The 24,535-nt window shown below is 46.0% G+C and overlaps 1 protein-coding gene across 5 annotated transcripts in view; it reads right to left on the bottom strand.

The window, feature by feature from the left end:
• SFXN5 (sideroflexin 5) overlaps positions 1-24,535 on the bottom strand; it is a 131,481-nt gene that overhangs the window by 89,725 nt on the left and 17,221 nt on the right. For all 5 annotated transcript variants that reach the window (XM_024242047.3, XM_054548062.2, XM_002811899.6 and 2 more), the window contains exon 3: positions 9,052-9,129. In XM_024242047.3, coding sequence (XP_024097815.2) covers positions 9,052-9,129 — 78 coding nt within the window. The remainder of the gene's footprint in view (positions 1-9,051; positions 9,130-24,535) is intronic.

Here is a 24,535-nt window from a genome sequence, read left to right as displayed (position 1 = left end):
CTCAGTCACTAACTTACATAGCCTGCCTGTGCAAGTTACCTCACAGCTTAGACTTTTATTATTTTTAAAATTAGGCAGAAGCAGGGACAGGAGGTAGAAGCAAGTCTCTCCAGGGCCCCTTCCTGTCCTACGGTGTATGAGGCCAGGCCCAGCTTAGAGGGAGAACAGGACAAGAACCCAGGTCTGACTCCTTGGGTCTAGGCGTTTCCCTAGGACCTGCTGGATTAAATGTTGACTTTAAGGGGTTAAATGTCAGATGCAAAAATGGCAGCAGGTAATATACCACCCACAAGCCAAGAGCTGGTTGCTAGTCTGAAGTTTCACAAGCCAGTCTTGCAAACAGGTGATGGGGAGGATCATCCTAGGGTGTCAAGAGTTCGACGGGACATCCTGGGATGTCAAGAGTTCGACGTCTTCTCACTAGACCATTGAAGCATCTCCACTTTAAACTACAATTCCTGCTTAAGACCTCATCTTGTGTGGGCTCAGCCCATCTCCTCTTTGCCTCTGCTGAGCATAAAAATATGCAGCTTTGATCCCTTGGGACTTACTGGCTCCAACAACAAATCAGTGTGGATATGAGACTTTGAACCTTGCTTGATTTCTCAACTTGGTAAATAAGGACATGGAGCAGGTGTGGAGAAGCAATCCGGGTGAGAGGTGGCTGGAAAATCACAGAAGCTGGCTAATTTCAAAAACAGCCAGCATCTCAGCTGAACTGCCATCTGAACCTACCTGAAGTTTGGTGTAGAGTCCAAGGGAGGGGCAGAGGACACTCACCAACTGGCCTTCTCCGGCAGAGCGGGGCACACCCCCAACACCCAGAGGGAGGAGGAACGGCCCAGCCCCACCCCCAATCTGGCTCGCTCCCCTTCCCCTCTGCCTCCTTCCAAGCTGCTTCTCCAAACCTCCCAAGGCAGCAAAGACAGAGCCTATTTAAAACAACCTCCAGAAGGTAATTAAACAGAGCCTGAAGGGGATCCTTCTGTAAGGCAAAGAATGCCTCCATAAAACAAACAAAAAAAACTTCCTAATTTATCAGTTGGGCCAATCGCATTATACCTCACCATTAATTTTGTTGCCATGGTTTCTCCCAGGTAATATGTACCTATTGCAAGTCTATGTCGGGTGAGGGTACCCCCAATTCTACAGACTCACAAAAGAAGAGAGACTCTTTGCCTAGTTCTGCAGCACAGCACACAGCAGCAGTTGCAACTTCCCTATATACGCAGTTTGTTTCTATCCAGACCTGAGTTTAAATTCTAGATCTCCCGCTTGCTGGCTATGTGATTTAGGGCAATATACTTAATCTTTCTGAGCCTCCTCTTCCTCATTTGTAATATGAGGATGTGATTATTTTCAAGGTTATTGTGAAAATTAATAATTAATTTATTTAGCAAATTTACTTATTTAACAAATATTTATTGAGCATCTACTATGTGCTGAACACTGCTCTAGGTGCTAAGGACACATCAGTGACAAAAACGGGCCAAAATCTCTGCTTTTGTTGAGTTTAGAGGGTTGCACAGACAGACGAACAATAAGCAACACAAACAATAAATAAGCAAATTTTCTGATACGTTAGAAGGAAAAGTGCTTCAGGAAACTAGGGAAAATAGAACAGGGCAAGAGGATAGCAAGTGTGAGCAGGTGGCAGAGATGGAGATTACAGACATAAGTAAGGTAGTCAGGGTGGGTCTCATTGAGGTGATATTGGAGGAAACACTTGAAGGAGAGAATGAGTCACACAGCTATCTAGTGGGAGATTGTTCTGGCAGACAGAATAGCCAGTGCAAAGGCCCTGAGGCAGAAGTGGGCCTGTCTGGTATGTTTGAGAGACAGCAAGGAGACCAGTGTGACTGCAGTGGACCAAATAGGGGAGAGCAGCAGGAGACAAGCTCAGAGAGGACTGGGGGCTTTGCAGGCCAGGTTAAGGACTATGGCTTTTACTCTAAGTGCAAAAGAGGAACACTATGGTTTCTATTAGAGCAGTGGTTCTCAACTAGGGGGTGGATTTTCCACCCAGGGGACATTTGGCAACATCAGAAAACATTTTTGGTTGTTATGACTGGGGAGGGGAAGCTAACGGCATCTACTGGGTCAAAGCCAGGCAGGTTGCTAAACACCCTCAGTACACTGGACAGCCCTCACAAAAAAGAATAATCTGGCTCCAAATGCCAATTGTGCCAAGTCTGAGAAACCCTGGAGCAGAGGAACAAACAATGTCATGTATAATTTCACAGATCACTCTGTGTGCTGTATCAGCAATGGACAGAGGGGCCCAGGTAGTATAGGGAGATCATCCAGGACGCCACTGCAGGGACCCAGCCCACAAATGCATCTACAGCACTCAGTACGACACCTAGCACATCATACAAATGACTCAGCTCCTACTGATCACTTGCCTGTTCGTGCTACCAGTTAGGGCCATGCTGGGCCTGGCCCAGAGGGGCAGGGTGCTGACCAGGATCCCCAGGGCTTGATGCTAGGAGTCAGGGTAAGACTAGTGGGTCAGCCAAGCCTTCCCTTCAGCATCTGACAAACCTGCTGACGCCCACAGAAGACTTGGGGCACAAGTATTTTTAAGCCTGCCTCTGGTATTTGCTCTGCTATTTTCAGCAAAGCCCAAACACAGCTGACCCCATTTCCTTTCTGCCAGAGAAGTCTTGCAGGATCTCTTGCATCCCAGCAGCTCTTTCTCCTAGACAGGTCGCAGACAGAAATCCATCCTGCATGGGGGCTCTGAGCAACCCATACATTCATTATCCTGGGTGCAGGGTAGGCACTTAGGAAAGGTTGGCTGGTTCCCAACCTCTGGGGAATGTGGAATGATGGACAAGCCCAGCCACTCAGGAGCTACAATGGTTCCCAGTAACCTGCTCACCACACTCCCCATCACTCCAGTTGCTTCCGAGCTGATTTCCCTAATAGCACTTTCTCCTCCCCAGTGCACTCTGGCACTGCCACTGACTGATCCTACGACAATACCACTGTCGTGCTACTCCCTTGCTCAATAGCTCTCAGTAGCTTCCTCTTACCCCACACAATGCATCCAGCATCTCTGCCTGGTTTTCAAAGACTTTCTCAATCTGGCCTGTAACCTCCAACTTCCTTCCCAGCTTTCTCTTTCTTGTCTCTTTTCTCTCTGTCTCTCTCACTTACAGAAGATGTCTCTCCCATTAGATCTAAGAGGTCCAGTGTCAGATCCCTGCCCCACCACAAACTAGCTATGTGACCTTAGGCAAATAATGCAACCTCTCTGAGTCTCACCGTAAAATTGGGCTGATACAGGTACCTACTGACAAGTTTATGTGAAGATTAGCTGAGATAATATGTGGAAAGCGCTAGTACTTATGGTGCAATACCTGGCACTTCGTAAGCATGCAGCGAGTCAGGTGGCTCACCATGGGTAGGGGTCTTCCATATTTAGCCCCACCCACCTCCTCCATCCACACCAAACCATTCTGGCAAAGCCCCAGCACATACAAGTGTACAGATCAGAGTCAACATTCAGAAACTTAATTGGCTGTGTCTGTGCTTACATTTTTGTACACTATGGCTTTGTTTTTTTAACTGATAGCTACAGTCCTTATTAGGGTTACTAGCTCTTCAAATTTTCACCTGCTAAACCCAAAAGTTAAATTATACTCATTTTTATTTTGTCCTCGGAACCAGTGATTCATTGGTATAGCGATCTTTTTTTTTTTTTTTTTTTTTTGAGACCAAGTCTCACTCTGTCACCCAGGCTGGAGTGCAGTGCTGTGATCTTGGCTCACTACAACCTCCGCCTCCTGGGTTCAAGTGATTCTCCTGTCTCAGCCTCCTGAGTAGCTGGGACTACAGGTGCATGCCACCACACCTGGCTAATTTTTGTATTTTTGGTAGAGACGGGGTTTCACCATATTGGTCAGGCTGGTCTCGAACTCCTGACTTCAGGTGATCTACCTGTCTCGGCCTCCCAAAGTGCTGGGATTACAGGTGTGAGACACCACGCTCGGCTGGTATAGCAACCTTTAAACAACGTAATGGTCCCTGGAGGAGAGAGCAGCCACCCACAACAGAAGACCAAACCAAGATCATCAGGAGCAAACAAACTATCAATACATTTGCGCATACCCACTGGTGAGGTGTTGTACCTGGAAGTCAGGTTAGATGACAAACTGGGTAAAAAAAAGAGAGTGTCACAAGTTAATCAGCACTGCCCACAACACCAGGACAGGCCTGCAGGCCTCAGGACCCAGTTGCAGGCTTCTGGCCCACACACCTGCAAAGGCATCAGAGCAGGCGCAGAGCCCAGGTGCAGGTGAGGCCACTGTCCAGACTGAGACCAAGAACCACCCGGGCTACTTCAGATGAGCAGGGCCAGCCTGGGCCAGGAACAGTGACTGTTAATTATGGATTGCCAAGCCCCCCAAGCCCTGAGCTGCCATGTCACCACTTATCCCCTCTGCTCTTGTGTCTGCAGAGGCCAGAGGAGGGTGTAGATTGGCTGACTGAAGCCCAGGGAGGGAAGCATTTGTGAGAGCTGGTGCTGGGGGAGCCAGGAGGCTGGGGGAAGGGAGGGAGAGAGAGGATCTGCCTCTAGGGGGCCATAGTGGCAGGCTCATACCCAGAGCACTGTGCTACCCAGCCACCAGATGGACACTGCAGGCATCACCAACATGAGCCAGAATCGGGAAGCACAGTTAGTGCCAAGCTGCCCCTCCGCCCAGTTCCCCTCCTCCCCAGCTCCCTTGAGGCACATGGGGGCTTTCAGGACAGAAAACAAAGGAGGCCCGGGAAACAGGACAGGCAGCTTTAAGCTACTGAAGGGAGCAAAGAGGAGGAAATGGGCTTCATTCCCCAAACTCTGGGAGCTGGAAGGGGTCCCAAGAGGCCAACCTCAGCAAGAAAGGGGCAGAGTGGAGTTTGGGCCAGGAGCAAACACATGGTCAGGCGGCCATAGAGGCAGGACCCAACTCTCACAGGTCTGAGGAGAACACGAAAGGGCCTGGGGACTGCTTCGGCCTGAGTAGGGTGGGGTACCAGGTCACACCATCCAGGCTCTTAGGTGCTCATGGCCAGAGAGAAGTCCCACTGCTCAGGAAAGAGGAGATCGCAGCCTGCCCTCCCGGCTGACGGCTGCCCATGACTCAGGACACAGTGCACACGCCTTCAGATGGGCCCCATGTAAGCAGGCACTGCGGGTCTGTCACTCTCCCAGGGCTCTGCACAGGGGCATCTGGCTAAGGTGCTGCTTCTGCTCATGCATTTGCCCTCTATTCCCATCACCATGCTCCAGTCTAGCACATTCGCCCATTCCCTCCTTCTGTAGGGTCTTGCTCCCTCGATCTCCAGCACAGTGTGCACCTCCTTGCCTGGACTACCCCCACCTGCTCTTCACCAGCCCTGTCAGCCCTCATATCTCAGGGGAGAAATCTCTTCCAGATGCCCTCAGTCTGGGAGGGTCACCCCTTCCACAGCTCTCCCATGGTATCATGTGCTTTCACTGTCACTGCCTGGTTTCTGGTGGTGCGGACAGGAATCTCATCCAGCTTCCTACCTGCTCTATCCCCCAGGCCCTACCCTTGCTTCTGGCCCATAGAGATGGATAGAAGAGAAAAAAGGTGAGAAAACCTACGTGTCAGCCTATGATGGCTAATATTTGACTAACAGAAGTTCCAGAATGAGAAAAAGTGATGAAAGCAATTAAAAATTTTGCCAGAGCTGAAGACAGGAGTCTTCAGATTGAAAGGGGTAATCAAGAATCCAAAATGATAAATTTTAAAAGAAACAGCATTGTGGAATTTCAGAAACAAATTTCACAGATAAAGAGAAGATCCTAAATATTTCCAAAGAAAGAAAACAGACCGCAAAGAATCAGGAATGAAACGGCATCAGGTTTTTCAACAGCTATATTGGAACCCAGAAGAAAATAGCGCAATGGTCTTCAAAAATCTGAAGGAAAATGATTGTCAACCTAGAATTTTCTCCTCAGCCAAACTGTCAATTAAGGCTGAGTGCAGAATTATAATTTTTCAGACATAAAAAGACTCAAAACTTTCTTCTCATTTACCCTTTTTCAGGAAGCTACGAGAAGAGGTGTTCCACCAAAATGATGAAATATACCAAGAAAAAGGAAGATCTGGAACTCGGAGGTAGGCCCCAGAAAGGAAAATTTCAGGAAAACAAAAAGAAACTCAAAGACAGAAATCTTCAGATTGCAAAGAGCACTGAAAATACAGTCATGCGTCACTTAACAACAGGGATATGTTCTGAGAAATGCATCATTAGGTGATTTCATCATTGTGCAAACAGCATAGAGCATCCTTACACAAACCTAGATGCGCAAGCCTGCAACACACCTAGGCTACATGGTAGGTAGAGCCTACTGCTCCTTGGCTACAAGCCTGGGTAGTATGTTACTGTACTGAATATATAGGCAACTATAACACAATGGTAGATATTTGTGTATGTAAACAGTTTGTGTATATTTGTGCACAGAAACGGTTCAGTAAAAATATGGCATAAAAGATAAACAATGGTCACCTGCATAGGGCACTGACCCTGAATGGAGCTTGCAGTACTGGCAGTTGCTCTGGTGAGTCACTGAGTGTGTAGTGGGTGAATGTGAAGGCCTAGGTCATTACTGTACAGTACTGTAGACTTTATAAACACTGTACATTTAAGCACGCTAAATTTATTTTTTAAAAAATTAGCCAGGTGTGGTGGTGTGTTACTCAGGAGGCTGAGGTGGGAGGACCGCTTAAGCTTGAGAGTTTGAGGTTACAGTGAGCTACGTCGCCCCACTGCACTCCAGGCCTGGGTGACAGAGCAAGACCTTGCCTCTTAAAAAAAATTTCTTCAATAAAATGAACCTTAGCTTACTGTATATTTTTTACTTTATAAAATTTTAAATTTCAGATTTTTGACTCTTTTGTAATACTTAGCTTGAAACACACTTTGTACAGCTGTACAAAAATATTTTTCTTTATATCCTTATTCTGTTAAGTTTTCTATTTTAAAACTTCCAACTTTTTTTTTTACCTATTTAAACTCTTAAAACTAGCTAAAAACGAAGACACAAACAAACAGACTAGGCCTGCACAGGGTCAGGATCATCAAGACATCTCCAGGCAACAGGAATTTTTCAGTTCCATTATCATCTTTTTTTTTTTTTGAGACACAGTCTCACTCTGTCGCCCAGGCTGGAGTGCAGTGGCGTGATCTCGACTCACTGCAACCTCCACCTCTTAGGTTCAAGTGATTCCCGCCTCCTCAGCCTCCCAAGTAGCTGGGATTACAAGCATGTACCACTATGCCCAGCTAATTTTTGTATTTTTAGTGGAGACAGGGTTTCTTCAGGTTGGCCAGGATGGTCTCGAACTCCTGACCTCAAGTGATCCGCCCGCCTTGGCCTCCCAAAGTGCTGGGATTACAGGCATGAGCCACCACGCCTGGCCCCCATTATCATCTTATGGAACCACTGTCATATATGTGATCCCTTGTTGACCAAAATGTCTTTATGTGGTGCATGACTGTACTGAAAGGCCGTGGGAGGGTACAGTGAGAGTGAGAGATGGTACAAAGGAAAGTATGCCAATGAAAAATCTGAGGTGGTTATTAACTCCAGATAAAACAAATTTGAAAAAGAGACATAATCATGATACAACCAGTCTGACTATGCAGTAAATGTTATTTCTATAATTGTAACAACATGAAGACTGAATATGTATAGGCCCAAAACCATGATAACTATTTCAAGAGTGAGTATGGATGGGGGAAAGAAGTGTGTTTAGAGGGGTGGATGATAAGAGAGCGGAATCCTCAACTACCATAATAGATAACCCAAAAGAACTAATTGAGAAATAGCAGTGTAGATAAGCATACTTGTCTGAAAGATAGAATATAAATTTCTATCTGCAGAACAGAAAAAAGTAGTTGCTCCTGGGGAACAGGCATGGGAACTGGGGAGGGATGGGAACATATACTATTTTTCCTTATGAGCACTATTTTATTTTATTTTATTTTATTTTTATTAATTTTTGAGACAGAGTTTCGCTTTGTTGCCCAGGCTGTAGTGCAGTGGCGCAGTCTCGGCTCACTGCAACCTCCATCTCCCAGGTTCAAGCGATTCTCCTGCCTCAATCTCATGAGTAGCTGGGATTACAGGCGCCCACCATCATGCCCGGCTGATTTTTTATCTTTTAGTAAAGACACGGTTTCACCATGTTGCTCAGGCTGGTCTTGAACTCCTGAGCTCAGGCAATCCGCCTGCCTCGGCCTCCCAAAGTGCTAGGATTACAGGTGTGAGCCACCGTGCCCAGCCCCTTACAAGCACTTTAGCACTATTTGACTTCTTGAATTATGCACACACACGACTTTGAAAATGTTTAAATTAATGTTTGAAAAAGTTTTTGAAATAAAGTTTATGAACAAAGAGACAGACTTTGGCACATGAACCATCAGTCTCTGTAATCACTAACCACTACCTTCCCCTACCCCTCCCCAAAACAAAACACCACCTTCAACATTTCAGGTATCTCTAATTTGAGTTCCTACACGATATTAAAAAAGAATAAAACAACAGTATCTTAATCCTAATCCTCAACATCCTCCCCCATCCTTCCCACCCTTAACCTAATTTGTGAACAGTGGTATGCTGGTAAACGTTTAATAACCTGTTCTCTGGAGAAAAAGTCCTGATTTGTAGCATTTGCCAACTTCTATGGTATAAATACTCCCATCATGGCTGATTTCCCACTGTGTCATCCCTGATCATGGAATTGGGAAGAGACGCCCACAATCAGCTCTCGCAAGCCAGTGCGGGCCGGCTTCACCAAGCTGCTGCCTTTGGGCCACCCTAGCCTTATCAGCCTCCATGCTTGCCACTGGACCTAGAGCACAGGAGAGATCTGAGCATCTCCAAAGAGCTTTTAGTCCACAGGGGTATGTATCAGCAGAAGTATATACTGGAGGAAAGAAGTGGTTCTGGCTGCAGGGAAGGGGTTGTGAATTTCTCACTTTCCTTCCCTTCCCCACTGGCCATGCTCCCACCTCCCACAGAGTTACCTGTTCATTGGTGACCCCCGGGCGCAGGGTCCCATGCTTATAGTCCTCCAGCAGCTGCACAGCCTCTCTGAGACGTCTCTGCAGAAGAAAGAAAAGAGACATTGAGGGGCACAGATCCAGGGCTGCTGCAAATTTTTCTTTTGTGGGATTACATCAGTATCAAATACTGCCAGCACAAGGCTTTGGGCCTGCCCTCAGTTCATGGGACACACACAAAATCATATAGAAATACCACCTAAATGTTCTTACTTGGCTGTTTAAAAAATGAAGTAAAGCTACGTGTGCTTCCATGGTCATCTCCCCAAGATATTTTGTTTAGTGAAAAAGCAAATGGCCAAGCAATATGATGCTGTTTGTTATACCAAATAAACAACACACACATATCAAATAATATTTCCTATGTGAATATTTATATATGTCAATGTATCAGAAAAGCCCTAGAAGGAGAACAACCAAACTGGTGGCTGGGGTTACCTCAGGGTAGGAGGAAAGGGACAAGACTTGGCAAGGGGTGTCACAAGGAACTTTAATCTTAATGTAATGTTGAAAGCTTTTAGGCCAAGTGCGGTGGCTCACACCTGTAATCCTAGCACTTTGGGAGGCTGAGGCGGGCAGATCATGAGGTCAGGAGTTCGAGACCAGCCTGACCAACATGGTGAAACCCTGTCTCTACTAAAAATACAAATATTAGCTGGGCATGGTGGTGCATGCCTGTAATCCCAGCTACTCAGGAGACTGAGACAGGAGAATCACTTGAACCCAGGAGGCAGGGGTTGCAGTGAGACTGGGGGATAGTGCGAGACTCCATCTAAAAAAAAGAAGAAAAAAAAAGAAAGCCTTTATAAGGAGGATTTTTCCTTTCTCTTTTTTTTGAGACAAGGTCTTATTTTGTCACCCAGGCTGGAGTGCAGTGGCATGATCTCAACACACTGCAGCCTCAACACCCCAGGCTCAAGTGATCCTCCCACCTCAGCTTCCCAAGTAGCTGGGATTATAGACACGCGCCACTGCATCTGGCTAATTTATTTTTTGTAGAGATGGGGTTTTGCATTGTTGCTCAGGCTGGTCTCAAACTCCTGGGCTCAAGCGATCTGCCTGCCTCAGCTTCCCAAAGTGCTGAGACTACAGGTGTGAGCCACGGTGCCCGGCCAGGAGAACATATTTAAGTAGCACTTATATATTTTCAACATTTTAAAAACACTGGCAGAGATTTACCTACTAAAGTACATATGGCTACAGTAACTGATGGGGAGAAAGAGAAAAAAAGGATAAAACCGTATGATTTTTTAAGTCTAAAAGCTAAAGAGACAGCAACAGTAGCAGAAGGTAGCCTTTGTCCCCACCAAAAGACTTGTGTAATGTGTACATATGTAACTAACTTGCACATTGTGCACATGTACCCTAAAACTTAAAGTATAATAATAATAAAAAATAAAAAAAGACTTGTGTAAGAATGTTCATAGCAGCAGCATTTATATAGCCCCAAACTGAAAATAATTCACTGTAGAATGGATAAGTAAACAGCAATATATGCACACTATAACTATTATACAGTAATTAAAAAGTAAACTATGGGCCAGACACAATGGCTCATGCCTGTAATCCCAGCACTTTGGGAGGCCGAGGTGGGTGGATCCCGAGGTCAGGAGTTCAAGACCAGCCTGACCAACATGATGAAACCCTGTCTCTACTAAAAATACAAAAATTAGCAGGGCATAGTGGTGCGCACCTGTAATCCCAGCTACTCAGGAGGCTGAGGCAGGAAAATCGCTTGAACCTGGGAGGTAGAGGTTACAGTGAGCTGAGATCACGCTACCGCACTCCAGCCTGCAAGACAGAGCAAGACTCCATCTCAAAAAATAAAAAAATAAAAAAAATAAAAATTAGCTAGGCATGGTGCTGAGTGCCTGTAGTCTCAGCAACTAAGGAGGCTGAGATGGGAGGATTGATTGAGCCTGGGAGGTTGAGGCTACAGTGAGCCGTGTTTGCACCACCACACTCCAGCATGGGTGACAGAATGAGACCCTATCTCAAAAAACAACAGGCCAGGTGCAGTGGCCCACGCCTGTAATCCCAGTGCTTTGAGAGGCCAAGCAGGTGGATCACTTGAAGCCAGGAGTTTGAGACAAAACCCCATCTCTACTAAAAATACAAAAAAATTAGCCAGGTGTGATGGTGGGTGCCTGTATTCCCAGCTACTCAGGAAGCGAAGCCACGAGAGTCGTTTGAACCTGGGAGGCAAAGGTTGCAGTAGGCCGAGATCGTACCACTGCACTCCAGCCTGGGCGACAGAGTGAGCCTGTCTCCAATAAATAAATAAATAAATAAATAAATAAACAGCAGCAAAAAACAATAAACAGACAACAGTGATAGAAGGAAGCTCGTGTCAAGGTCCAGATGAGGGACCCAGACACGAAGGAAGCCCAGCATGGGGGAAGAAACCCAGTGAAGCCGCTGTGTTCCCCTTTTGATGGAGAGATGAGACTGGCTAGGCATGGGAGTGCAGAGACCTCAACATAAGCCCCTTAGTCTAAAAGAAGGATGTAGCCTCAGGAAGGGCCCTCAGTAGGCCAGACAGGGTTTTCTGAGCTGGCTGCCAGAGTGGGAAATGAACAGCCACCTCCTGTACTATGGCAGCAGGAATAACTGCCAACACAGACAAACCAGCGAGGCCACCCTCGACCCCTCAGGCCTGCATGTGAAGCACCAGCATGTGAAACACCGTGGTGGCCAGCACTGGTCTAAGCCAGGCTTGGCCCAAGACAGAACCGTAGGCAGTCAGGGGGCCAGGAACACTTTTCTTACTTGGAATGGCCTGAAGGCTGAAAAGTACTGTCCCTCCCCTTCCAGATATGGAAGGGTCTAGCAGCTCCTAGATTCCAAAGAGCCCTTTCCCGGATACTGTTCATTTCCAAAGTGGAGATAGCTTTGTGGTTGTTTTTATTTTTTCCCCATTGTACAAGTAATTCATGCTGTTTAAAGAAAATATCAGAACAAAAAATGGAAAAGTACAAAAAGTAATCTTAAATCTGTAAACATACCCCTAAGATAACAACTCCAAAAGTGAGGATGATTTTCCTTCTAGACATAATACGTTTATCTACAAAATTGGATTGTGTTATTTGTTTTAACTTGCTTAAGGTCACACAAATAGTAAGTGGGTGATTTAGTATTTGAACCAAGTTTAGTCAGACCCTCACTCTGCACACCCCACCACACACCCCCTCAATGTCACCAAAGCCTCCTAGTGATGCAGTGAGGCCCCCACCCTCAAGCCTGCCCCTCCGGACCCGGACAATGAATGCTCTACTTTCCAACGCTGAATGGTGAATGGCCCCATGTTCTCATTATTTTTCCCACTCCAGGGATTCTCCTGAGTTCCTATAACAACCTGGCCAGATTCCATCTCACTTGACACAGTCATCAAAGGGAGCCCTCCTGCCAAAAGAATAAATTCCAAAGAGCCCTCATCTTGGCAAAGGGCATGGGTTGAGGGAGAACAAGATCCAAGGTTCCTGCAGACAAATCTGAGGGCCCAGGACTGAAGGAAGCTGGAACCTGCTTTTCTGCCTCTGAGAGCTACAGGCTGGCCCTGGACCTTACGAAACCTCTGTCAAAGGCCAAGGGGCTGAGGCTCCAGGCCTGTAGGACAGGCAAGGCCTCAGGCCAGCTGTCTGGACAGGGCCCTGAGGCCTGGTTGTTCTAGTGGCTGGTGTCCCCACTTCAGAGAAAGGGCCTATATCACAGACACTTGGGAAATGGGAGGAGAGTCTCCCTGTTTAAACCCTTCACACGCCCTAGACTGTGAGGCTCAGCAGAAGGGCCCGGGTACTTGAGGGGCGGGAAAAGCTGGGAGGTTGGTGGCAGGGTGAACTCTGCAGGAAGTCTTTTCAACCAGAAACAAACAGGCACCAGCCCCTGGACACAAAGGCTGTGAGGGGCCCGGCTGGGGTTAGTGGGAGGACACAGCCCAGGCTGCTGCTTACCAAACGCTACTCCATCGCCAGCCTGCCAGCAAGTGTCACCATGAGAGTCCCTCCATGTACTTGAGAGGGGCATGGTCTCCAGAAGATCCCTCTGGAGGGGCCTGCGCCCAGATCTGCTCCAGCAGCACAGAATTTGAACAGAGGAGAATCCTGGCCCCACTGGTCCTGCCTCAAGGCCCCACCTGAGGGGAAAGGGTGGCAAGAGGGCAGGATACCCCGATGGAGGGGAATGGGGACAGAGGGACAAGGAAGAAAAAGGGGCACAAAAAGGAAAGCTGAGAAAGAGTCATCGGAAGCAAAACTCATCTCTTCTTGGAGAGACCATGCCCTGTTCACACGAGATGTGGATAAGATTACCCCTCTGCATGTACACATGCTAGAAACATGGGGGCCATCCCCTCTCTGAGAAAACTGGGGCCAAGAGGGAAAGGTACTTCCTTGCCCAAGATCACAGAGTGGGTGAGTGACACCTAGAAATCCCAGGAAACCTCAACTCTAGTTCCAAGCCATTTCCATGAGACATCCACACAGAAGAACCTGCTGTACTCACGCCAGCAACCATTTCCCAAAGAAACCTCAGCAATGCCCAAAGCCCCCCCCAGAACTGATGGCCTCTGAGGCAGGGCACCCCAAGTAAAAAAATAAATAGCCTCTTTTACTCTCAAAGCTGAGTCCAGCCTAACACAAAAAAAGAACACACTTAGAGGAAGTAGGTACAGCTGAAACATGGGCCATTTCAGGCAAAGTAGAGAGTTTGGGAGCCCCAACGGTTACAGAACTAAAAGACTGTGGCAGGGGGTGGGGGTGGGGGGATGAACTGGCAGTGGGGCATGCAGGATGGCAGGGAGGTTATGTTCCACCATCTCCTGATGGTTCAGTAGCTGACTGTTCTCACTGGGCTAATCTTGCACCACTGAGGGCAGGGCCGTGCATCCTTACCACGGCTTGACCATTACCAGAGTCGCCTCCAAGCAGTGGGTCTTGGAGGCCCAAGGTAATGGTTACGTGCAGGCAAAGTCCCAAGCCTTTCTCTTGTCTTCCCTCAGCCATCACCAACTCCATGTTCCCACCCAGCAGTCCTGGAACCCCCAGGGTTCTACCTGTCTGTGCTGCGATGGGTCCTTGGCTCCCACCAGCCAGGAGTCCACCCTATGAGAGGCCCAAAGAAGGGGAAGGGGAACCAGGGACACGTCGCTTTCCCTGCCCTGACCTCTACTCACCTTAGGAGGCCAAGTGAGGTAAACTGATGCAGTTCCAGCAGCATGACAGGCAGCCTATCCCTTCAGGAAAGAAACCGATCCACTTATCCCAAGAACTTTAAAAACAACCATGGCTTCCAGCCTGGCTACCCTACTCTTGGAATTTACTCTAAAAAGTAAACTTAGCAAAAACTAAAAGCGATATGTTGGCTGGGTGCAGTGGCTCACGCCTGTAATCCCAACACTTTGGGAAGTTGAGGCAGACAGATTACTTGAGGTCAGGAGTTCGAGACCGTCTGGCCAACATGGTGAAATCCCATCTCTACTGAAAATACAGAAATTAGCCGGGCATGGTGGCACACACCTGTAGTCCCAGCTACTCAGGAGGCTCAGGCAGGAGAGTCGCTTGAACCCAGGAAGTGGAGGCCACAGTGAACCGAGATCACGCCACTGCACTCCAGCCTGGGCAATAGAGCGAGACTCCATCTCAAAAAAAAAAAAAAAAAGTAATATGTCTAAGGCTATTTTGTCCAGGAAAGCAAAAGATAGGAAACCACCTAACTGTTAGACCAAAAAGTCTAATGGGATGGTTATTTATGCCACAAAACTTGATTTTTAAAAACAATAAAGACGGTGTAGTCCCAGCTACTTGTGAGGCTGAGGTGGGAGGATCTCGAGCCTGGGAGGCTAAGGCTGCAGTGAACCATGATCACTGCCACTGTACCCCAAAAACTATTTTTAAAGTTATAAAGACTTGGAAATGAAAAGAATTTAAAAAGTGCATGTTCAGTGTCATAATTGCCAAAATGTATGCAGATGGACAAGAACTTGAAGTACCTAAGGGTACTGACAATGGGGATGTTTTAAATTTAAAAATTCCATCAAAGATTTTAAAGTTACACTATCCAGTGCTGTCTAAAATACATTTTTTTCTTTTTTCTGTTTGGTTATTTTTTCCCTTTTTTTTCTACGATACATTTAAATGAACATCTCACTTGCTGCTATTGAGAGTATAAATATAAAATCTTGGGCTGGGCGCGGTGGCTCACACCTGTAATCCCAGCACTTTGGGAGGCTAAGGCAGGTGGATCATGAGGTCAGGAGTTCAAGACCAGCCTGGCCAAGATGGTGAAACTCCATCTCTACCAAAAATACAAAAATTAGCTGGACGTGGTGACAGGCGCCTGTAATCCCAGCTACTCAGTAGGCTGAGGCAGAGAATTGCTTGAATCTGGGAGGCGGAGGTTGCAGTGAGCCAAGATCGCACCACTGCACTCCAGCCTGGGTGACAGAGCGAGACTCCATCTTGGAAAAAAAATAATATATATATATATATATATATATATATATATATGTATATGTGGGGGTGTGTGTATATATATATTTATGTATATGTGTGTGTATATATATATATATAAAATCTTGGTACAGGTTGGTATAATTTGCAGGACAATGATATGGTTTGGCTGTGTCTCCACCAAAATCTCACCCTAAATTATAATAATCCCCCCATGTCAAGGGTGGGGCCAGGTGGAGATAATTGAATCATGGGGCAATTTCCCCCATACTGTTCTCATAGTAGTGAATAAGTTTCATGAGATCTGATGGTTTTATAAATCAGAGTTCCCCTGCACTAGCTCTCCTGCCTGCCACCATGTAAGATGTGACTTTGCTCCTCATTCACCTTCTACCATGACTGTGAGGCCTCCACAGCCATGTGGAACTATGAGTTCATTAAACCTCTTTCCTTTATAATTACCCAGTCTTGAGTATGTCCTTATTAGCAGCGTGAGAACAGACTAATACAGTAAATGTGGAAATATTTATCTAAAGTCTTTCATCTGGATATTCCTCTTCTAGAAATTTATCCAACGGAATTAAAGGAAGAACAGTGAGATTTCTGTATGAGGATATTTATTGCAATATTATTTATGAAAAAGACTTGAAACCACCCAAATGGTCAACAATAGAGTAAATAATTAAGTTATAGAATAACCATGTGATGAATTATTATGCAGTTAAACACATTTTAAAACATTTCATGACATGAAAAAATGCTCATACACTCATAGGTAAAAGTATATACTTTAGGTATCATGCATACCATGGATATCCATTGCTATATAATCATGTATGACATCTGTGTATCATGTATATACACATATGCATATGTGCATATGATTCCCTATATATATTTATATAGAGATATAGATACATACATATTGTATCAGTCATCCCAATTTTTTTGGTTTTTTTGTTTGTTTTTGAGACAGAGCCTCTGTCACCCAGGCTGGAGTGCAGTGGTGTGATCTCGGCTCACTGCAACCTCCGCCTCCCGGGTTCAAAATTCTTGTGCCTCAGCCTCCGGAGTAGCTGGGATTACAGGCATGTGCCACCACACCCAGCTAATTTTTGTATTTTTACTAGAGACGAGGTTTCACCATGTTGCCCAAGCTGATCTCAAACTCCTGACCTCAGGTGATCCACCTGCCTCAGCCTTCCAAAGTACTGGGATTATAGGCATGAGCCACTGTGCCCGGCCAGTCATCCCAATATTGCACACATACATGCACCAAAATGTTAATGGTGATTATTTCTAGCAGGTTGGATGATGAGCAGTTATTTTCTTCAGACTTTTATATGTCTTCCAGTATTTAGGAATTACTACCAGTATCACATCACATGAGGAAGCACACAATGTCAGTTTGTTTTCAATTGTTAGGGATGCTAAGTTTGGTCATCTGGCTAAAAGGTGTCCAGCATTATAGGTAACATTGCAATTAATATCCTTGTATATAAATCTCACTGTACTTCTCTTAATTCCTTTGGATAAATTTCTGGAAGCGAGATTTCTGAATGAAAGACATTCTAAGGTTCTCCATTATAAAGGTACCCTTTCTTCTCCTTTGTAATTGCTAAGTAATCTGCACGGTGATACTTTGAGAGCGAATGAGTATTCAGTTTCCCAAAAACGTTTTACTCTTTGGAAATAGTATTTATTAATGATCCCGGACAGAATCAGTTACTTCACTGAGAGTTACCAAAGGTAAAAAGAAGAGCTTCCCCATTCACATTTTTAGTATTACTATGTTATCTTAGACTAACTGTGCTGCTATAACAGAATGCCACAGACTAGATAATTTATAAAGAACAGAAATTTATTTCTCACAGTTCTGGAAGCTGGAAGTCCAAGATCAAGAACCAGCATTTGGTATCTGGTAAGGGCAGCATCTTTCTGAGGGAAGGAAGGCTGTGTACTCAACAGGACAGAACGGCAAGAGAGCCAAACCCTCTGTGAAACCTCTTTTATTTTTTGAGACAGTGTCTTGCTCTGTCACCCAAACTGGAGTGCAGTGGCGTGATCACAGTTCACTGCAGGCTCGACCTCCCAGGCTCAACTGATTCGAGTAGCTGGGACTACAGGTGCATGCCACCACACCCAGCTAATTTTTGAAAATTTTTTTTAAGAGTTGGGGTCTGGCCATGTTGCCCAGGCTGGTCTCAAACTCCTGGGCTCAAGTGATTCTTGAGCCTTAGCCTCCCAAAGTGCTGGGATTACAGCCGTGAGTCACCGTACCTGGCCAGGCCTCTTTTATAAGGGCCTTAATTCCATTCATGAGGGAGGGACCCTCATGGCCTAATTGCCTCTTAAAGATCCCACCTCTTAATACTATCACATTTGCCATTAAGTTTCAACACCTGAACTTTGTATGGGACACATTTCAGCCATAGCATCTCACCCTAGCCCCCCAAAATTTATGTCCTTCTCACAAATATTCATTCCATCTCAGTAGCCCCAAAAGTCAGTCATTCCAGCAGCAACTCAAAAGTCTAAAGTCAGAGTCTCATCCAGAATCCTCTAAATTAGATATGGATGAGACCCAAAGGTGTGAATCATCCTGAGGCAAATTTTCCTCCAGCCGTGAGCCTGTAAAATCAAACAAGGTACAATGGTGGGACAGGCACAAGACGAATATTTATCTTCCAAAAGGGAGAAATATGAAAAAAAAAAAAAAGGAGTACCAGGTCCTCAGTAAATCTAAAATCCAACAGGGCAAACTACATTCGATCTTGAGAATCATCTTTGATTCCATGTCCTGCCTTCCAGACACACTGGGGCAGGAGTTAGGCCCCCAAGGCCTTGGACAGCCCCACCCCCATGGCTTTGCCAGACAGCCATGCTTCAGCTCTCACACATTAAGGTTGCATTCCTGCGGCTTTCCCAGGCTGGTGCAGCATGCTGGTGGCTCTATTGTTCTGGGGTTGCAGAGACAGCCCTATCCCCACAATGCCACTAAACATTGCCCTGGTGGAAACTGCAGTGGTTCCACCCCTGCAGCAACTCTCTTTGTGGGCCCCAAGGCTGTCTGCAACATCCTTTGAAATCTCGATGGAGGTAGGGCCGCAGCCACAGCTCATACACACACCTGCAGAGTTAGCACCACATGGATGCTGCCAAGGCTTATGCTTGTGCCCTCTGGAGCAGTGGCCCAAGCTGCACCTGGGTCTGCCTGAGCCACAGCTGGGGTGGCTGAGAAGCAATGTGCCAGAATATGGCGGGCAGAGACAAGGGGCAGTGAGCCCTGAAGCCCCACAGACACTCTACACCCCCCTCTTAGAAACTTCTGCCCCTAAGGCCTTGGCACTCTGGGTCTGTGATGGATGTGGCAACCTCAAAGATCTGAAATGCCTTCAGGGGTCATTCTCGCATTGTCTTAATGAATAGCACCTGGCTTCCTTCTAGCCATACTAATCTCCTTATCAAATGGTCACTTGGCCACACTGCTGGTTTCTCCTAAACATGATTTTTTATTCTTTACATGGCCAGGCTGAGAATTTTCCAAATATGTATGTTCAGCTTCCCTTTTCATTATAAATTCTATCTTTGAATTGTTTTGCTCTTCTTACATTTTACTATAAGCAGTTAAGAGAAGCCATGAAGCATCCTGAATGCTTTGCTGCCTAGAGATTTCTTCTGCCACATATCCTAGTTCATTGCTCTCAAGCCCTGCCTTCCACGAAGTCCTAGGACACAGGCATAATTTGGCCAAGTTCTTTGTCACTGTAGTAAAAATGGCCTTTCTCCCATTTCTAATACCTTGTTCCTCATTTCTGTCTCACACCTTATCAGAAGGGTCTTCACTGTCACTATCCCATAAGTTAATTCTAAAAGGAAGGAGGCTTTCCCTACAGCTCTTCTCGTCTGAGCCCTCAACTGAATCGCCTTTATTGCTCTGTTCATGGCAGTGAGACTTTTTCCAGCACTTTCTTTTTTTTTTTTTTTGAGATGGAGTCTCACTCTGTCGCCCAGGCTGGAGTGCAGTGGTGCAATCTCAGCTCACTGCAACCTCTGCCTCCCGGGTTCAAGCAATTCTCTGCCTCAGCCTCCCGAGTAGCTGGGATTAAAGGCACCTATCACCACATCTGGCTAATTTTTGTATTTTTAGTAGAGACGGGGTTTTACCATCTTGGCCAGGCTGGTCTTGAACTCCTGACCTTGTGATCCACCTGCCTCGGCCTCCCAAAGTGCTGGGATTACAGGCGTGAGTTACCGCCCCCAGCCTTCCAGCACTCATTTCAAAACCACTCCAGCCTCTACCCTTTACCAAGCTCCAGAGCTGCTTCCACATTTTTAGGTATTTGTTATAGCAACACCCCACTTCTGTGGTATCAATTTCTGTTGTAGTCCGTCTGTGCTGCTATAACAGAATACCACAGGCGGGTAATTTACAAAGAACAGAAATTTATTTCTCATAGTTCTGGAGGCTGGAAGTCCAAGATCAAGGAACCAGCATTCAGTGTCTGGTGAGGTCTGCATCCTTCAGAGGGGAGAAATATTGTGTCCTCACAGGGAAGAAGGCAGAAAGGCAAGGGACCCTAGCAGCTGTGGGAAGCCTTTTTTATAAAGGTTTTAATCCCAGTCACAGCCTAACCATCTCGTAAAGACCTCACCTCTTAATACTATCACATTCACCATTATGTATGGAGTGGACACATTCAAACCATAGCTTATGAATTCACGGATTTTTTTTTTAATTTAATGTGTTACAATCCATTGCTGTTTTTCTTAATGCTCAAATTGTCCCAATGCAGCCAGTGGATTTCCTTTTAAGCCAGTTCCTGTGTCTCCATCATTCTTCGAGCACTTCCTCGCTTTCTGTAGCAACACTTGCAGCCTCAGACCTGGAATCCACCATTTATCCAGGAAGCCCTCGTTCCTTTTCGTGGGTAGCAGTATTTACAAACCAAGATCTGGGTGCTACGTGTGTTCATAGTTACTGTGGTGTCAAAAGTTTTAGGCCCTTTCAGAAAACAGAGCCAGAAAATTAGAAAATGTAAGAGAGAGAGTGAGTGTGTGTGTGTGTGTGTGTGTGATGAGTGCATATTGGTACCTCCAATTGAAATACAACATCACATAGTTCTTTGTCTTTTCCCCTACTCTGTATTTGTATCTCTCATCTCCCACGGTGAAAATGCTGGTTCTCCACATCAGTATAATTATTTATTCTATCCTATAATACACCCCAAATAGTTTCAGATTATGACATGAGTTCTAGTATTGAATTGTTATTAATACTATTTCAGTTAGTTTTCTATGCCCTTCATGATGATAATCCGTCAGCCATTCATTTCCTCGAGTAATTATTGAATTCAGGATAGCAAATGCCTTCCATCTTTGGTCCATAATTAAGAGTAATTCAGATGTCATACAGCCTTGCCTTTAGAGATCTAGATCTAATTCCCTGGCCTACAGAGAAGGCCAAAGATTTCTCCCTTTTGCTTCTGCAAGTTCCTGGTAGTTTCCTTCATTGAAAATAATTCTGCACACACTGCACCCTGGCAAGGAGACTCATAGCCCTTCAAGATTCCCCAACATGGCCAGACACAGTAGCTCATGCCTGTAATCCCAGCACTCTGGGAGGCCAAGGTGGGCGGATCACTTGAGGTTAGGAGTTCAAGACCAGCCTGGCCAACATGGCAAAACCCCGTCTCTACAAAAATACAAAAATTATCTGAGCATGGTGGCATGCACTTGTAGTCCCAGCTACTCAGGAGGCTGAAGCATGAGAATTGCTTGAGCCCAGGAGGCAGAGGCTGCAGTGAGCCAAGATGTCACCACACTCCAGCCTGGGCAACAGAGTAAGACTCTGCCTCAAAAAAAAAAAAAAAAAAAAAACAATCCCCCAAATAATCTCTTGCAGAGATTTCACAAACCAGGCATATTTTGCTGACAACTTCCCAGGAGTTATGGTAGAAGGAATAACAGCGCAAATTCACAGTTCTCACAAACACAGTCAGCATCACTCATCTCAAAAGAGCCCCCGGCCACACCTCATTGTGGCATTTCTTTATTGGTCTTTCAGCTCATCATGCTCTCCTTCCCGCTGTTTTTTTCCTCCTCTTCCTTCCCTCTCCTTTCTCCATTTAGGATCAAAATGCACCATTCTTCTCCTCTGTAAAGCAGAGCAACCTCCTCCTCTGAAGCTTTGTTCAAGGCATTCTTAGAACAAAGACAGCCTTCTTCCTAAGAAAAATTACAGTGAATAAAATTTCCTCTGCCTTATTACACATACAAGGGTTGGGATCTTTTTAAAGCGTGGTCAGTTATAAACTACAAAGAAGTACCTGCAAAATTCCCTCAAGAGGAGTTTCTCCATTGGTTCAGCTAATGTCCCTCAGAACCAGGTCACCAGATGGCTCAAGCTGCCTAGGATCTTTCTACTTCTGGACCCCCCAGCTTCCAGAGCCACTCCTCAAGTCCTCATGACCTCTACTGTTCTCTCTTCATCACAGACAAATGGGTTCATCCAAATTTCCTCCAGCTAAGCAGCAACCACCCCGCGCTCCCTCCCAGGACACCAGCCAAGGGCCCTGGGAGGAAAACAGTATTTAAGAGCCATGGTCTGTGGACTGACTCCAGCATTGAGGGGGAGCCTGGCCCTCCCAGTGCCCCATAGCTCATGGGGAGGGACTCAGAGGCCTCTAATTTCCCATTGCATTGATGGAGATGACCTTGCTAAATAACCTGCCTAGACTAGAGCCAATGAGGAGTATGGCCGCTATCTTGCTAGCCTAGAGGTCCCATTCATGGCCCTTCCAGAGTTTGTAGAGCCTAGAAGATCTTCTGTTGGCAGAAGCTTTCAAAAAGGCCAGCAGGTAGCCCTGGAAACAATCCCCAACTGGAGTACAGTGGGGAGGAGAGGTGCAGATCTTTCTACAAAGTCTATCTGAATCTCTGATGACAGAAAGGAACATTGAAATTTGAAAAATACTCAAAATTGGAGTTGCCTTCATTATTTTCTAGTCAGTAAATATTTAAGTTGCCTTGATATTTAAATTAATAGTTTTTTTAAGTATGAAATTTAAAAAATTTACTCATAGGAGAAACGGGCCAAAAATGTACAAGAATGTTGGGGTCTTTCAAAATGTAAGAGTTGAAGAATAAAATTGTGGTACAAGGAGGAGAGTAGTGAAATGAAATGGTCCGAGAATGGGAGGAGGAGGGACTGGGAAAAGGGAGGGGGGACCCTTCTGGCACAGGCAGCATGCCACCCTGTAGCTGCTCATCCATCACCAAAGCCCCTGCCTGATCATGGTAATCTGGCAAGCAATGAAATACCTCCCTGCTTCCCACGTCTCCCTCTACCATGTCTCAATGTGCCTTGAAGTCCACCATTAGCACCTCTATCCTTTAAGTCTCGGCTGACTCCTCCACCAAATAGGTGGCATTTATGTTGGGATTTTAGGACTGCAAATGTGTCCAGTTTTGCAGTTCTGGAACTTTCTAGAATCACACATTAGGTGGGCCAGATAAGTAGTTTCTCTAGTTTTGTGCTCTTCCAACTTTTTATGTAATTGCATTGATTATTCCTTGATTACTTCTTAGGAGAATCCAGACAGAGCCCAGGTAAGCTACTAAAATACCTATGCCCTTTGTCCTTCTGAGATGCAGTAGGAAACCACCTGTCAGGGTAATTCCCACATTTCATGTTACTGGGCTGCTCCCCTGGACATGAGGGGGGATGGTTCTAGGCCCAGGTGCCCAGCAAGCCTTGTGCTCCTTTCTATCGTGGCTTTTCTCTCCCAGAGCTGGTCAACTCCAGGGCTTAAAGCAAGTAAGCCAATGTCTGCACAGAGAAGATGTGCAGTGAAGTGCTGCCCATGTGAGGGCCAGGGCCAAAGCTCAGGCCTTCTGCCTTGTAATCTTGGGCAAGTTCCCTAAACTCAAGTTATTTGAACAGGAATGCAAATGGGGTGAGAATAAGGGTCTGGAGACAAGCGTCCCCAGGTTCATAACCTGGCTCCATCACTTGCCAGCACCATATGTATGAGGCTTAACTTCCAGTCTGTCTTTTTCTTCGTCTGTAAAATGGAACTTATAATAGCATCCACATCTTAGGGCTGCTTTGAGTTAATCTGATAAGTTAATGCATGTAAAATGCTTACAAATTGCCTTGTTGATAGTACTTAATAAATATTTGACATTTTAGGCTGGGCACGGTGACTCCCGCCTATAATCTCAGTAATTTGGTAGGCTGAGACGGGTGGATTTTTTTTCTTTTTTTTTTTTCTTTTTGAGACGGAGTCTCCCTCTGTTGCCCAGGCTGGAGCACAGTGGCACGATCTCGGCGCAGTGGCACGATCTCGGCTCACTGCAAGCTCTGCCTCCCGAGTTCACACCATTCTCCTGCCTCAGCTTCCCGAGTAGCTGGGACTACAGGCACCCACTACCACACCTGGCTAATTTTTTTGTATTTTCAGTAGAGACCGGGTTTCACCATGTTAGCCAGGATGGTCCTGATCTCCTGACCTCGTGATCTGCCCGTCTTGGCCTCCCAAAGTGCCAGGATTGCAGGCATAAGCCACCGGGCCTGGCCGAGAGGGGTGAATGTCTTGAGGCCAGGAGTTTGAGACAAGCCTGGCCAACATGGCAAAACTCAGTCTCTGCTAAAATACAAAAATTAGCCACGTGTGATGGTGCATGCCTGTAATCCCAGCTACTCAGGAGGCTGAGTCACGAGAATCACTTGAACCCGGGAAGTGGAGGCTGCAATGAGCTGAGAACATGCCACTGCACTCCAGCCTGGGCAACAGGGCAAGACCTATCTCAAAAATAAATAAATAAAAATAAATAATATTTAACATTTTATATGTACATGTATTCCTACATGCATTTGTAAATACATATAAAAAGTCTGTCAAATTAGCCTGTTGTGGTGGCAGGTGCCTGTAATCCCAGCTAATTTGGAGGCCGAGGCAGAAGAATCACTTGAACCTGGGAGGCGGAGGTTGCAGTGA

Source organism: Pongo abelii, chromosome 12 (assembly GCF_028885655.2).
Source record: "Pongo abelii isolate AG06213 chromosome 12, NHGRI_mPonAbe1-v2.0_pri, whole genome shotgun sequence".
In the NCBI taxonomy this organism is placed as follows: domain Eukaryota; kingdom Metazoa; phylum Chordata; class Mammalia; order Primates; family Hominidae; genus Pongo; species Pongo abelii.
This window is presented reverse-complemented; position numbering and strand designations above follow the sequence as displayed.